Source organism: Capricornis sumatraensis, chromosome 2 (genome assembly GCF_032405125.1).
Source record: "Capricornis sumatraensis isolate serow.1 chromosome 2, serow.2, whole genome shotgun sequence".
In the NCBI taxonomy this organism is placed as follows: Eukaryota; Metazoa; Chordata; class Mammalia; order Artiodactyla; family Bovidae; genus Capricornis; species Capricornis sumatraensis.
In genome coordinates, this window is record NC_091070.1 from 80,005,648 (window position 1) to 80,016,144 (window position 10,497).

The 10,497-nt window shown below is 50.0% G+C and overlaps 2 protein-coding genes across 6 annotated transcripts; one reads left to right on the forward strand and one right to left on the reverse strand.

The window, feature by feature from the left end:
- The first annotated feature begins 286 nt into the window (after positions 1 to 286).
- On the forward strand, positions 287 to 6,945 carry GMPR2 (guanosine monophosphate reductase 2). 3 transcript variants are annotated; one of them, XM_068991526.1, is made up of 10 exons: positions 287 to 415; positions 821 to 916; positions 1,058 to 1,177; positions 3,386 to 3,469; positions 3,615 to 3,788; positions 4,574 to 4,655; positions 4,746 to 4,852; positions 5,039 to 5,081; positions 5,878 to 6,037; positions 6,234 to 6,945. In XM_068991526.1, exons 2-10 carry the CDS (start codon positions 830 to 832, stop codon positions 6,421 to 6,423), a joined length of 1,047 nt encoding a protein of 348 aa, XP_068847627.1. In that variant the 5' UTR covers positions 287 to 415; positions 821 to 829; the 3' UTR covers positions 6,424 to 6,945. The 3 variants fall into 3 exon arrangements, with proteins under 3 accessions (XP_068847627.1, XP_068847620.1, XP_068847634.1); XM_068991519.1 differs by having other exon boundaries at positions 4,574 to 4,852; XM_068991533.1 differs by lacking the exon at positions 821 to 916 and having other exon boundaries at positions 4,574 to 4,852.
- TINF2 (TERF1 interacting nuclear factor 2) lies at positions 4,144 to 9,965 on the reverse strand. Of its 3 annotated transcripts, XR_011146310.1 has the most exons (10): positions 9,469 to 9,965; positions 9,246 to 9,350; positions 9,025 to 9,126; positions 8,839 to 8,946; positions 8,645 to 8,741; positions 8,017 to 8,476; positions 7,866 to 7,930; positions 7,667 to 7,758; positions 5,858 to 7,541; positions 4,997 to 5,106 (listed from the first exon to the last, which is right to left on the reverse strand). XR_011146310.1 is itself a non-coding variant. In XM_068991505.1 (9 exons), exons 1-9 carry the CDS (start codon positions 9,658 to 9,660, stop codon positions 4,936 to 4,938), a joined length of 1,392 nt encoding a protein of 463 aa, XP_068847606.1. In that variant the 5' UTR covers positions 9,661 to 9,965; the 3' UTR covers positions 4,144 to 4,935. The 3 variants fall into 3 exon arrangements, 2 of the variants coding, with proteins under 2 accessions (XP_068847606.1, XP_068847612.1); XM_068991505.1 differs by lacking the exon at positions 5,858 to 7,541 and having other exon boundaries at positions 4,144 to 5,106; XM_068991511.1 differs by lacking the exon at positions 4,997 to 5,106 and having other exon boundaries at positions 5,721 to 7,541.
- Between the last annotated feature and the right edge of the window lie 532 nt (positions 9,966 to 10,497).

The following is a 10,497-nucleotide window of genomic DNA, read 5'->3' on the forward strand; positions in this document are numbered from 1 at the left end:
CAGGAATATTTCTGCGTTTCGTTTCGGTGGCGTAGTGAAAGAAAAAAAGAAAGTAAAAAGGCAGCCAGATTAGTCACAGCAGAGATGACAATTCTGAGAGTCCCCAGTGAGTTGGGCTAGTAATAAGCGGGCGCGGAACGAACTACTCCTCCCATCATGCCAGGGGGCAGCTCCGCGCGTCTTACTCTGGGAGTTGTAGTCCCCTGTCCCTCGGATCGGACGGCATCCTCAATGTGTGAACTGTTACCCAGAAGGCCTTGCACGGCTGCCACCGAAGCCGGAATTCCTTGGTTGCTAGTGCTCTGCGGCAAATTAGCCCAACCTGTTATCCCACAAGGCTCAGCGGGGCTGCGCGAGGCTGTGGTTAAGCGAGAGAAGCGTTGGTCAACTGCCACCCGGATCACGGAGACAGGAAGTGAGTACCCCTATCCCGGAAGCTGATTTATGAGAAACCCACCACTCCTCGCTCCCAAATCTGCCCCTTACCCCAGATTGGTCTTTGTAAGGGTCGCAGAAAGAAGAGTGGTGGGGTAAAGAATGCACTATTTTAGGGTCACTCACGACTCCATCCCAGTTCTCCCCAACAAATAGTACTTTTTGTTGAAGACACCGAGAGAAAGTGAAACCGCATGGGTCTTAAGTGACATTCTTCAGGGACTGTACCTCAATCAATGCCCAGATTTCCACTATTTAAGCTAGGAGAGAGATAAATAAGCCACCCAACTTTAACAGGGCATTAAGACCTAAAGAGAAGCTGACTTAGCTACCCTCTCCCAGACTTTTCCTACCTTCCAACCCTCAGATTCATTGCTATCTTAAGGTCCCTGCCATGCCTCACATAGACAACGACGTCAAACTGGATTTCAAAGATGTCCTGTTGAGGCCCAAACGCAGTACCCTTAAGTCTCGAAGTGAGGTGAGCCTGCTTTCCTAGTTGCTCTTTCTTGATCCCAAGCTCCTTGGAGGGCCTGAACTGGGAAGGATTCCTGGCTTTTGCTCTCCTGCAGTACTTGTTTTTGGATGAGTGAAACGCTCTGTTTCCTGTTCGCATCTGCAGGTGGATCTCACAAGATCCTTTGCATTTCGGAACTCAAAGCAGATGTACACTGGGATCCCCATTATTGCTGCCAATATGGATACTGTGGGCACCTTTGAGATGGCCAAGGTTCTCTGTAAGGTAGGACTTCCCTCATGCCCCTTCTTCATGGTGTTTTGTCGGCTGACTGCAGAGGTATCTGCATCCCTACTCCCATCCCAGGTCAGCTCTGGCAATTAACAGTCAGAATGCTTGATTTACTGCTTTCCGCAATAGTACTAAGGCCTCTTTATCTGATAACTTTAAATGGCCATCTGACTTAGGGAGATTCAAAGCTAAGTTTTGCACCCATTTTAACAAAACTTCCCTTTTCTCCTGTCCAGCGTTTTAAACATCCTGCCAATTTTTCCCACTACCCAGATCACCCTCTACAAACCACATGCATCTCTCTTTACACTACTGTTAGGATACTCAGCATTCACTGTTTTAGTCCAGAAACTAAATATAGTTTGAGCATTCAAAAATTCCCAACTAGAAAATCCTAGAGAGAAGAAATTTAGTTTCTTTCATGCCTGCTATTTTTTTTTTTTTTTAAAACCTTCCTTTTAAGTCCTAGGTTCCTGGGTGTTCTGGGATGTGCCCAAAATGGAATGTTTTTCTTATACAGGTTATTGCTTGTTTTCAAAATGGAAGATGCTGCTCCTGTCAGTTATATTACTTGCTTCTATACTTGTAGCTGAGGAGTAGATAGTTACTTTGGGTATCCTGAGTGTATATGTATACACTCCTCTGGTTATCCATGTAGCCCTGGTTGATGGATTCTGCTGCTGCTTGTGGCTGTGTTATCCTTAAGGACTTCGACTCCCTTTCTGTTTCTGATTGCTATAAGTCTTTGTGGAATATCTGCTGTCATTTCTTGGAGGTTCATAGTTATGCAGCTTTAGTACCATATTACTGTTGCCATGCACTATCTGCTTAGCAATCCCACTGTTGCCCGTTGTCCACCTGGCCTATCCAGTAGAGTTAAGAAGGAATGGTGAATCTGACTTCAGTGTTAACAGGTGTCCTACAACATATGGACCTTGCTGGGACTTTCTTGATGCTTTATGTTGAAACTGGATTTTTGTTTCTGCTGATGAACGTTTAAGAAGTCAGATTTTAGAGATACAGGCATCTCAGTAATAATTAAAAGGTTGGATGCAAGCAAGGACCTTTTGCTAGATCTCTAGCTTGGTATGTAATTGGACGTATTTATCATCCCACCCTATGCCAAGATATCTCCCAGGTGTGATGACTTTCTAGAGTGATTTTTCTTTGTTGGTGGCAGTGTTCTGAGAAAGCAGAATTCAGTAGCAGCTTTAGCTGGGTAGTGTTGATGATCTCTGAGTATAGCATGTGCACTTCCTTACTGCTGACTAATGCATGACTGCCTTAGATCTCTTATCAGTTGCAAGATTTGTGCTTTCTCAACTGCTGTCTTGTTTATTCGAATGTCTGCACTTTTAAAGCACAAACAGCAGCATTCACAGTGGCCTTTATATTGGGATGTTGTCTGCAATTTTTTGAGCTAGGGAACATAAGTCTGATGAGTCATTCTAGCCTTGAACTTGGTTAACTGAAATAGGCTGAAACAGACTTTTCAGGCTGGTCCATGACTTAAGAAAATCCATCCATTACTTTTTTTGGGGGGAGGGGCAGGGGTGCCATGTGTTGAAGCATGTGGGACCAGGGATCGAACCCACCCCCTGCATGGGAAGTGAGTCTTAACCCCTGGACCACCGGGAAAGTCCCTTTTGTCCATTACTTCAACGGAGATGGAGAAAGGGTAGTACCTTATTGGCTGTTAACCTTAAGGCCTTACCTTTTTTGATTTTGTGAGCATTTAGGCTCACTGAATTACTGCTGATAAATGGAACAGAAAATACCAAAAATAGGTTAGTTCTATACTAGGTTGTCATAGGAGGAGGAGCTGAGTCAATGCAGGCAGACACTCTCTGTCGAGCCTTTTCACGGTTCTCTCATCTGCTGCTTATCCCACTGCACCCACAGCTTGTCCTTGTCACCTCTAAAGTCAAGCACTACACGCGCTGGCAGGTGAAATCCAATCCAGATGACTTAGTGCTTTGGTGGGAGTGTTGGGCAAGTACTAGCTTATGTGGAAAAGCGCGATTGCATTTGTAGGGAGAATAATGGTGGAACTGAGGTCTCAGTTCAACCACTGACATCTTCAAGTTGCTTTTTCCAGACTTCAGTCCTTTTGTCCCTCAGATAGGATAATATAAAGGTCTGTTTCCAGAGAAAGCGGTTCTAACAAGTTCTTTCCTTTTTAACGCTCTTTCTTCTCCCCAGTTCTCCCTCTTCACTGCTGTCCATAAACACTACAGCCTCGAGCAGTGGAAAGAGTTTGCTAGCCAGAATCCTGACTGTCTTGAGGTAACATTGGCCCTCCCTTGACCCCTTCCTTAGCCCAGTCTTCCGAGAATCCCTTTTGCTTGGCTTCCAACCCTGACCTCCCCACTCCCGTTGGCTAACCAGCCATGTTGCCTCTGACATGCTCATGGCCCTGTTTCTATCACAGCATCTGGCTGCCAGCTCAGGCACAGGCTCTTCAGACTTTGAGCAGCTGGAACAGATCTTGAACGCTATTCCCCAGGTGAAGTATGTATGCCTGGACGTGGCCAATGGCTACTCTGAACACTTTGTTGAATTTGTGAAGGATGTGCGGAAGCGCTTCCCTGAACACACCATCATGGTACGTCTGTTGCCCTCTGGTGGGTCCATGCCTCTCCTTCTCCACTCTTCCTGCCACTCTATGTTGTTATCAGTTCCTTTCTCCTCTACTGCATTTCCCAGTCCACTTAATCATGGCACTGGGTGGTTATCCACGCTTCCCCGTTTTAGATGTTTGTTTACTGGCCAGTGCTGTTGTCTCTGACCCTTGATACACGGTCTTGTAAATCCAGTACCCGATGTCACTCACCAAACCACAATGGAACACTTATGCATTGCACATATCTCTGGTACATACACACCTGCCCAAAGACATGGACAGACACAAGTCTTACATTAAAGGGGTTGCATGAAATGCAGTTTTATTTTTTTACAAGCTCAGGGGAGTGATGACAAGGCCTTGTTTTCTTCACAGCATTGTGGGGTCTCTCTGTCCTGTTCATCAAAAGCAAATACAGCTGGGTAGGTGGGTACTTAGCCTACATTACCATGTCCTCCCACTTCCCCTGAAGCCAGAGAGGTTTCATGACGTAGCAGCTTAAGCACAGGATGCGTCTGGGTGTCTTGGTGGGGAGATAAATCTATAAATCCGGTGTGAGCTTATTCCAGCTGGACCCCCACTTTACCCCAGTATAACACTGACACTGGCCACGCACCCCCTGACCTCAGCTTGGGAAGCAGGGTCCTTTGAAGTGAGTGGCTCATCTAAAAGGGGAACCCAGGGACTCTTCTTTGTAATAATGCTGGAAGCACATGGCCTTCTCTCTTTCTGACCCTGAGAATGCTGTTTTGATGGTTCTGTCCCAGGCAGGGAATGTGGTAACAGGAGAAATGGTGGAAGAGCTGATCCTCTCTGGGGCTGACATCATCAAAGTGGGAATTGGACCAGGTAAACTGGTTCACTGGGGGCACTGGTCACCCCTCCAGTGGCCAACACCTGTGGAGGACTTCATCCTCATTCTTGTCACATTCTTCTCAGGCTCTGTGTGTACCACTCGGAAGAAAACCGGAGTCGGGTATCCACAGCTAAGTGCAGTGATGGAGTGTGCAGATGCTGCTCATGGCCTCAAAGGCCACATCATTTCCGTAAGGTCAAGGGCAGGGTAGGGTATGAAGCTGCCAAACATCTGGGTTCTCACCCACGTCTGGAGGTTCTGGTAGAGTTTGGATCAGGGTTCCTGGGTCCCTGTCAGCACTGAGCTGGGCCGCTGGGACCTCCTAGAGGGCTTGGGGCATCCGTGCCGTCTCTTCACAGTGCTCCTTACTTTGCAGGATGGAGGCTGCAGCTGTCCTGGGGATGTGGCCAAGGCTTTCGGTAAGGAGGGCACATAAGGAGGATCCTGTAGAAGAGGATGAGTCACCTCTGAGGGTCTAGGATCAGGCTGCTGCTGCTAAGTCACTTTAGTCGTGTCCGACTCTGTGCGACCCCATAGACGGCAGCCCACCAGGCTCCCCCGTCCCTGGGATTCTCCAGGCAAGAACACTGGAGTGGGTTGAGGATCAGGCTAGGGAAGTCCAAGAAAGCTGTTCTTTTATAATATGAGTAGGGACCCAGAAGTCTATGGTGTCACCTGGGGCAGGCCAGCAGGGGACATCCTGAAACTCTAAATACAGACTCTCCAAATGTGGGCCAGGACCATCTGCACCATCGCCTGGACTGCCGGATGGAGTAGAGGCCCGAGCCCCAGAGCACATCCACAGGATCTAGCTCTGGGGAGTAAGGCTGCAGATCTGTACTTTCCAGCTTCCTGGGTTATCCCTACTCACACTGAAGTGGGAGACCTTTGCTCTTGAGACACTTGAAGTGAGTCTTGTTTGGCTGGGCACAGTAAAAAGAGGTGACCAGAAGATGGCAAAAGCAGCAAAAAGCAGAGAGCAGAAGCCTGGCAGAGACTCTCTTTGAAATTCTTGGAAAAGTCAGGCCTACTGAGGAATGGAAGTCAGGGCAGAGCAGGCCTGTGCGCTTGGGTTATGGGCCAGCTAAGGAAACAAAACCAGGAAGATGCCAGAATCATTGTCAGGCCTGAAAACTTGGTGTGAGTTGCTTCTGAGGGTGACAGTTTGGGCACCTGGGCCAGTTTCATCTCTTACCCTCTCGCTGGTGCTGGCAGGGGCAGGGGCTGACTTCGTGATGCTGGGCGGCATGCTGGCTGGGCACAGTGAGTCAGGTGGTGAGCTCATCGAGAGGAATGGCAGGAAGTACAAGCTCTTCTACGGCATGAGTTCCGAAATGGCCATGAAGAAGTATGCCGGGGGTGTGGCTGAGTACAGGTAGGTGTGGTGGCCAGAGGCCAAGGGTTCTTGGAAAGCATGACTTTCCAGCAAGGGTGATGGCAGAACTCACGGTTGCTGGGAGATGGATAGTACAGTTCTTGGAAGAAAAGTGATGAACAGGGAAGGACTAAATGCTAGAGACCAGGGTAAGGAATCCAGCAAGAAAAGGTAAGAAAGCTCTTCTTCCTCTAAGGGCCTCAGAAGGAAAGACAGTGGAGGTGCCCTTTAAAGGGGATGTGGAACATACCATCCGAGACATTCTTGGAGGCATCCGCTCCACCTGCACTTACGTGGGAGCAGCTAAGCTGAAGGAGCTGAGCCGGAGAACTACCTTCATCCGTGTCACCCAGCAGGTGAATCCGATCTTCAGTGACGAGAGCTAGACCTGAGCAGTTCTGCCCTCCCAGGGCTCTAGCATCTACAACAGGGCTCCCACGTGGGCCCCTCTCTCATCCCAGCTACTGAGGCTATTACTTGGTCACTTCCTATCCTCCTGACGGCTCCTGCAGTAATTCTGTACTTCTCTATCTGCACATGCAAAATGCCGAGGGCACTCAGTGGGGAGGAAGCAAGGCAGGCAGGCTGAGAAAAGGAAGTTGAGAGAATCAAGTGGGAATCTGGGGACCCAGCATTCTGAAGATGATTAAAAAGAAGAGAGGCTGATTCATACATAAATGCTTTATGTGGCCTTGGTTCTGGTAGAGGTAGGCTTTTAGAATCATGTTACGTTAATCAGATTCATTATATAGACCTTTGAATATCTACAAAGCGTGGAAGTATTTACATACTTTAAATACCTCAATAAAGAGAGATCCCAATTACTTTGAGATTCTGGGGTTTTCTGCATAAGGCTAGCATCTGGGTGCTACCCCAGGGCAAGTGGAGTCGGCACTGACCCAGTAGAGTCAGGGACAGTGAGTACCCTTCCCATGAAATATCTCCATTCTAGAGCCACTACCCCCAAGGAACCTGGCAGCATGAGAATTTACAAAGTATATTCTGGCATCAGACCACAGAGTATTTTCAGAAGAGCAAAAGGAAATTTTTCTTCCAGGCTCTCAGCCCTGGTAATTGGGCATGTCGGAACAATACTCTCCAAGGGAAGTAAAATGGCAAAAGGATCCGCTTCCAGCCCCAGAGAGGCTGGTTGTGTTTCTAAAGAATGACCTACCCTGACCTTACAGAAGGCTTCATTCGCCTTCCTTGCATCAAGACTGTTTTAACAAATCCAAAATTTAATTATCAAGCATTACAAAGTAACTTCAGCATTATAGTCAGGCAACCCAAGCCCAGGCTTCCACTTTATCCCCACTAAACTGTATGAGAGAAAGGAAACAGGCAGAATGTCGTGGGCATTTCAGTCTTATCACAGGAGTCTAGAACTGTCTGTACAGCCAGGGAAGGGGATAGACACAGTGCTGGGGCCAGAAGAGGGTAGGTATTCACAGAAGGTGGGGATCAGGGTGTCAAACTTTGTCTTCTGATAGTTTTCCAGAGATTCCTGCAGAGAAGGGAGCAGGGAGATCCTATCATCATTGAAACATGCCCTGAGCCCTCCATATCCTAGAGCATGTCACTTTCTGTCTTGTTCTGCCCACCCATCCCCTTCCCAGCTTTCCTACTCACTCTTCCTTCCCTCTGGCCATCTTCTTCCTCGTCAGAGTCCAAAACCAGGTCCCCTATGGTAATGTCAGAGCTGTACAGAGATGGAGGACACACTGTAGGGAGGAAAGCAGAGTCCAGGTACTCTCCTCAGTGAACAGAGATCCTCAGGAGTCCCCAGGAGAGAAGGCTGTTTGATCTGGTTCTGACTCAGGATACCTACCTGACTTCCTAGGAGGTGATAATGAGAGTCTCAGTGGTTCCATGTGGCAGTCCATGCGGCAGTTCCTGAGGTGGGAGCAAGCAAAGGCAGGGTGAAAGGGAAGCGGGCAGGGCACGTGCTGCTAGTAGGGAGAAGCAGCTGTTCTACTCACTCCTTCTGCTCCGAGCCAGATGAGTCAGTTGGATTCTCCTTCAGAGCTCTTCCCCCCAGGGTCTTGGATGGACTCCTAGACTTCCCGGTGGAGGGTGCCCTGGTGCCCACAGCACCTGCTGGATCTGCTGTGTGTGTGCCGTCTTTGCTCTTCCCAGGCTTAGATATGACCTGGGCTGGTGAACCCACATCCCTGAAGGGGAGTAGCATGACTGTGGGGCGCTCCTTATGGCCTCTGCTAGTGGGTGCCCACTGGGACTGGATTCTTCGCCGGCCTAGAGGGGCCAGATTGAAATGATGGCCGGTCAGAGGTTCTGGATGCTTCCTCGAGGCTGGTCCCTGAGGAAGCAGTGGGCCAGGAGAGGCTTTTGGCAGAGGGTCGTGGAGTGCTGGTCTTGGTTGCTGAGGAGGACTCTGTTCTGAGGGCTCTGTTGTGTTCACTGAATCAGCAGCAGAGCACTCTGAAGAAGAAAACAAGGCTCCTTAAAAAGCTAAAATTCTAACACATCCACTCAGTTTGGTTTCTTATACCTCAGGCCCATGTAACCCTTCCAGTGGGCTGTCTCAAAAGGTCTCAAGCTAAACACTCCACCCCCTAAATTCTTAGTTCTCCCACATGGTCCTGGTACCTGGAAGTGGCCACCCCATGTCCACGCCATACTGGCTCAAGACAAAAGAAGAAGTAATAGAAACTCCAGGCTGCATCCAGCTCAGCACATCCTGAAGCTGTGAGAAGGGAGAGAGTTATGAAGACCACAGGCCTTGTTACAGCCCCACCCGCCACCCCAGCATTCTGTCCTTATGTGTTTTGCCCCAACAAAACCTGCTGTGCCTGCAGCGTAGGCAGTGCTTTTTCCAGCTGACACAAATATTCAAAAAACAGCTTTTCCATGGCTGCCAGAAAAGTTTCCCCATACTCTTGTTCAAGTTCCTGCAGGAGGAAAAGCAGCAGGTCAGAGAGGGCTAGAGCCAACAGCTACACCACTGCTTCCAGAGCAGCCAGTCCTACCTGCAGCTTCGAAGCCAAGTCAACAGGGGCTTCTGCCAGCTGCTTCACCTGCTGGCAAAAGGTTTCCTGAGCCTCCGATATCTTCTTCAGATCCTGCTTTGTCTGTCGAGGGTAAGGAAGGCAAACGGGTAAGGGGCACCAGGATCCAGTGACCAGGATGAGGAGCAACTCTGCTGCATCAGGTGTTACCCGGGGTAGGGCTCGCTTCAAGGGTTACTCACGATTTTGGGGTCCCGCACTACAGGTCCAGACTCTGGGAAGTGGTGATGTAGGGCATTTAGAACCTGGGCCCAAGACCGGCCCTGCAGGATGAGCTCCACCACCAACTGTGGAGGGTACTGAGCTCAGAATGCCCACGTCGGAGCAAACTGCCCTTTTCCTACCGGTTCCATCCCCAAGCAGTCGGCCCCTATCCCCTCTACCAGGTCCTACTGGTTCCAATACCTTGGCCTTTAGGCCCATACACAGGCGTTCATGATGCCGGTAGCGAACCAAGCCAGGGGCAGCATCGCGCAGGTATCGCAGAAACTCCAATACTCGGGGAAAATGCTCCACGCAGCGTCCGCGAATGACTCGCCAGCTGGCAGCTGCTACAAAGCGAATAGCAGCGGGACCGGCCCCCGGGGGTGTGGCCATGGCAGGTGGACTCCACCCCAGGGGCCGTCTCTTTGGGTTCCTACCTCCTCGGCGCGGCTTCCCGACTCCTCCCAGGGGCGGGGTTTCCGGTGGTCTTCACTGGCTCCGCTATTTCAGGGTGGAACGGATACCTGGCTATCCCACTCTGCGCCTCCCAAGGACCACCAGAATCCTGGGGTTTCTCTCCAACTCGGGATGGAGCCCGAATGGAGAAGCTGGCCAGCTCCACTGGCACTAGACCGCTCTGCCTGAAACGCCGCCGCTGTCTCAAACCCGAAGGCTACCTCGCTTCCGGCTCTGCGACCACTTCTACCCGGGAAAAGGGTGGTAGTGGCAAACCAATGGGCCGCCAGACAGGGACTACGTGACGTCGCGTCACAAGGCCACGCCCGGGCAGATCCGGCGCCGCTGCTGGTCCCCGCCCTCGCTTCCGCGCACTTCCGACAGCTTCGGGGTGGAGGGGATCGCGCGTCTGGGCTCCGCCCCCAACCGGTGTATTATTTCGGGGAGCTTGCAGAGAAAGCGCTTCGTTCTTTGAAGACTTGCCTTTCTAGTCGGTAAAGGGAGGTTCGTGCCACTTTCCCTCTCCATCGTCTTCAGCCTCTCAAATCTGATTCCTTAAATCCCAGCGCCCATACCAGCGTCTGCAAAGCCTTCCCCTGGCGGTGAGCGGCTTCCAGTAAGAGTTCGGCTCTTTTTACAGAACAGGAGAGGGCGCCCGCCCTTAAAAAATAAAATACAAAGTTTGAAAAAATACGTCAGATTGTTAACTTTTTTCTAGATGGTGAAACTGTAGGTAATTTTGTTTGTTCTTCTGTGTTTGATATATTTTTTACA